A 4,639-nucleotide genomic window follows, 5' to 3' on the forward strand; every position below is an offset into this window, starting at 1 on the left:
TCCTTTCGGTGTTTATATTTCAAGCTCTTCAACCTAACAGGGGTGTATGGGTGCCCTGATTTATATGCACCGCGACTCAAGCAATCTGGATATTAGGTAGACAGACTACATGCTATTAGTTTAGATACTTCATCCACACATGAGATGCCTGCAACCTTTATTTTGCTTTGTTTTCATTTCAGGAGCAATTATGAGTAAAAAATTCGTCCGTTTTTTTCCTGCGCTGGATATCGCAATGTTGCGGGAAGCTGTGGCGGTAGATGGTGATGCAAATAGATGGGAAACAATAGCAGCAGCTCTTAACACTTGGGTGAAAGAGAAAAAGAAGACCAAAGAAGTGGTGGACCATTTCGGTATGCTCACAGCAAGATGTGTAAAAGAGCGATGTGAGCGCCTGGTAAAGATGTTTAAAAAAGAGGAGCTAGACTCCATAAAATCGTAAGTATTTCCACTTTTTTAAAATGTTTGAACGCAAGGTTATTTTTCTGTCCATGCCTTGTCCAAAAATTAACTTGAAGATTAGACTTGGAGTTTACGTTCCCATAGCCCAACCTTCTAAGATCAGTTTCCGCCCCAATGGAACTTCTAACCAATTGCGTTGAGGAAAGATAATCAGTATTCACAGTGGTCATCATTCATAACGGATGGTCTAAACTTCGGGCCTATCGAGAGGAGGTTACTTGCCTGCGGTATTACAAAACCAGATCACATTTCACATTCTCCGCATAATGCGATGACTTTATGGTTAGGCCTACAAATTATGGCGTGTCCCAAAATATGTCCGCGCATGCTATTCTCTCCTACAGTATGATGTCCATGGTATTTTGGGCCAACATCTATTGTAAATTATCTCCTAACCAAAAAACTGTCAATTTGAAGTACTCGCCAACTTCAAACTAAAACAAGTTTCTGCTTTCTGTCAATATTCTATGCGCATGGAAGTGTTTTGTTGGGCCAAGTCATTAGTCCCAAAAAGCGGAGGCTCCTGACCAATCGGGTCGACTTTATTGATATGTTCAAGCTTCATTCGCCTTTTAGCTCTGGTACAGCTGAAGAGTACGATGAAAGAAAACAACTCCTGGGTGAAATGGTAACCATGGCTGATGAGCGGGAAGCGGCTAAAGCGTTACAAGCCGTAACGGATGCGCCATCAAAGGATGAAAAAGAAAAACAGTTGGAGGAAGCCGGAAAAGCGATTCGGCAAGCTGCAACAGAGGGCAAAACCAAAGGTATGTCTACGCTTGTATTTTATGTATGTATTGAGAGAAAGCAGAATACAAAACAAGGCCGCAAAACAGTTCCACAAATCTTGTGGTGTCAAGAAGTTAGTGAACCCTAAGTACTGCCGTGGACGATGTTTGTCATGTTTTAGCAGAGCGAATCTTCCAACCTCGTTCCAAGGGTATTTCCCGCTCGACGGGGTTGATGGTCGTTTACAATATGGCGAACTACCTGCCCATCTCGCCCCTTAAGCCCAGGGGACGAGGTGGCGAGCCTTCACGATCTTGTCAGTGTAAGAAAACTGAATGTTGAACGGGGGTAATAGCAGACTTCCAAAACGTTTACCCAACTTTTGGTCTCACCTCAAATACGGATGTCCTACCCCTCAAATAACTGGCCAAATATTAGTTATAAATACCAGGTTTAATCCTTATCAGGTTTAATCCTTATTTCAGGTGCGAAAAGGAGATCAACAACGTCTTTGACAGACTACCTCGCCGAAAAACTAGGCCAGGATGCAGAGATTAAAAATGAGGAAACTAAGTTAAAGAAAGAGGAATTGGAACTAAAGAAGGAGGAGCTGAAATTGCAGGCAGCCAAGTTCGAAATGGAACGAAAGGAACGGGAGCAAAGATTGGAAATGGAGAAAGAAGAAAAACAAGTATATATGCAGATGATGCGTGACTGCCTGGCGAAAAAGTGACTCAAGAGATCTATACATACATGTAGAATGAAATGAAATTACATGCTTGCAACTAACAACGTTCATTGATTTTTTATTCTTTTTTAAGGGCTTACATGTATTTTACATATAATATATATTTACAAATCCAATGGCTTCCAGCAGCATTCTGGTGTTAAAGTATTCTTGACAATTCACATTACAATGTACATGTAGAAGTGGAGCCGGTGTAATAGAATCAGATGCCCCCTGATATTAAATGCCCTCAACAATAGAACACGGCACCACTCAATAGGCCTCCAGAGAGGCCAAGACCCTTAATCCGAAGACGAACAATACAGGCGGGCATCAGGAAAGGGAGGGCATTTGATTCTATCACACCGGTCGCAAATACTCCTCGAGTGACGGTGGATTACACTGGAAGAACATGGATGTGGTGTTGCCATAAATATAGGTGTGGCAGTTTGTCAGGAGCGCTCCAACCAAATACATGTTTGCGACCGGCTGCAAAAAGACCTTTAAGTTTTTTTTAAAATCTAAAAAAGCAAATTCTTGCACTATGTTCCCGAATCCCCACTCTACACATTCCCTAACGCTCGACATGCCTCTGTTGAATTCAACTTGTTCCTCCGTCAAATTCGCTCCCTTGAACGGCTTTATCAGGCAGCGCCGAATAGGGTAGGCTGTGTCGCCATACAAGTAGTATGGATTTCCGTCCTGATCGGTAAAATCCAAGGCCTGCAACTGCGGCAAAAGCCCGCTCATTCGGAGCAAGGCACAATCATGTCTTCTTCCTTCAACTGGCCCAAACAAATTGCCAATCAGTCCATTGGGCAGCATGATCGATTGAAATTTGAGTGCATGAACTCTCTTATGGCCGTTGTAGCACACTCTCTGAAACTGTACCGGCCGACAGATGGGACGGACGGTTCCATCCAGGAATCCCCAGCAATGACTGAGTGGAGCACCCTTCGCCTCCACCGCCTCCGCATATGTCTGGATGTGCTGTGCATCAAGCCAAGGCTGGTTGAGGTTCTACAGGAGATGACCAAATGTTGTGCACAAGTGGTCAACCTGAAAATAAAACACCGGACAAGTTTTAGATATTTTTAACGCGGCTTGGGGTTGTATGGCCCATACAGTGTAAAATCCGTCGGTCATGCTAAATACATACACTAAGAATGAAAAAGGTTGACCTGGTGTTGTACGTGCTCTCGTGTCAGTCTCTTTTATATCGGCCACGAGGTGTCTTATATTATGTATATAGGAAGCATCTGTTAGACTAACAAGTTGGCAACATCAAAACATACCATGTAAGTAAAAATCAGCGATAGTGTACTTGCAGGCCTTCCGAACACCCCCTCCAGGTCACACAGACGGTTTGGATAAGCCAGCCGCCTCAGAAGAACACATGTAGCTTCAACACCCTAAAAAAGCAAATAATTGGTTAGAAGCCATTCCGACCTTTTCGATGTCCCTGTCCCTATGATAGCTTTGTTAGTGGTCATTCAGTAATGATACTCTTTAAGTGAAAACAGACTACAAAAGACGGCATTGCTCCACTGATGGCTTTGCCGCTCTCATTCCTGAATGTGTGTCATGTTTAACAGCCAACTGAGTGTATGTTTGTCTAAGAACAGTGTCGGAAAATAGGCATGAAAGTACCGACTTACATTCGTTACTCCACGATTGCGGAGTACTATCTTGTCTGGAACTCTAAGAGCTTCGGCAAGTCTAAAGATCTCTTCCTTGGAAAACCGAAACATTACCTTGTTTTCTCCGTCTGTTTGGTTTTCCAGGTCAAACAGCAGGGTTTCCGAGTTGTAGGTTGATCTCGACTTCTTGTTCTAAGCTGCTGCCAAAAGTAGCCCGTCGTCCTCAAGCACAACGGCAAGTTGCAGCACGTTTTCTATCGGCATGTTATACACAGCCATTTTCTTGCTACCAGTATGTCATGTATAATACATGAATGGCAATTTCTCCTTGGGTCCGAGAATCGGACATCGTTATCAAAGAGTGCACGCCTTAATTGCGTAAGATGTTTAACATGAATGCCTATTCCCCACAAAAGAGCATACCGTTCAACTTTCACGTAAAGTACACGTACACGTACACGAGCGCTAGTGCGAAAACAAATAAACAGAACCTACGTGAACGCCTACGTGCGTGAACATAGGCGTTCACGTAGGCGTTTCGCGTGAGGTTGCGAAAACACCCTATTATTGGACTTATAGCGCATTTACGGGGTTGCAACTATTTTGCTTTATAGTGTCACCAGGAAAGAAAAGCATGCGACCTAACGCCGATCTATTTGTATAAAGTGATAATTGGAAGGTATATAGTAGGAAATATCAATAAAATAATCATTCCATGTCGTCTTTTGAGGGCATTTTTGATTGTAAAAAATATATGTGTACGTCACCGTAGTCTCTGCAATGATAATTTTATCAGAGCAGTCTCGCGCAAGTAGAAGTTCTTTACCTATTAGTTCTTCACTTATTAGTCTCAACGTCTGGTACAAAGCCAGACGTTTTCCATTACGATTTCACTACGATGTTTGACAAGAAGGAGCAGTGCGCGAGATATGCTAATGAGCAGACTTCCCTCGCTTGAGTTTCTGAAGAATGTTCCATATCGCGCTAAGCTCATCACTGCTGATTATGACATGCGTGCAACGGTAGGTATCTGCTCCCCAACTTCCACCCTAATACCGCCCATACGGTACAATAAGTTACC

General features: G+C 43.2%; 1 protein-coding gene across 1 annotated transcript; it reads left to right on the top strand.

The window, feature by feature from the left end:
- Positions 1 to 235: 235 nt before the first annotated feature.
- LOC135489425 (uncharacterized) lies at positions 236 to 1,924 on the top strand. The gene is made up of 3 exons (XM_064774777.1): positions 236 to 438; positions 1,039 to 1,229; positions 1,677 to 1,924. The coding sequence occupies exons 1-3, from the start codon at positions 236 to 238 to the stop codon at positions 1,922 to 1,924; spliced, it is 642 nt and encodes a 213-aa protein (XP_064630847.1).
- The last annotated feature ends 2,715 nt before the right edge of the window (positions 1,925 to 4,639 follow it).

The sequence above is a fragment of the Lineus longissimus genome, chromosome 6 (genome assembly GCF_910592395.1).
Source record: "Lineus longissimus chromosome 6, tnLinLong1.2, whole genome shotgun sequence".
NCBI lineage: Eukaryota > Metazoa > Nemertea > Pilidiophora > Heteronemertea > Lineidae > Lineus > Lineus longissimus.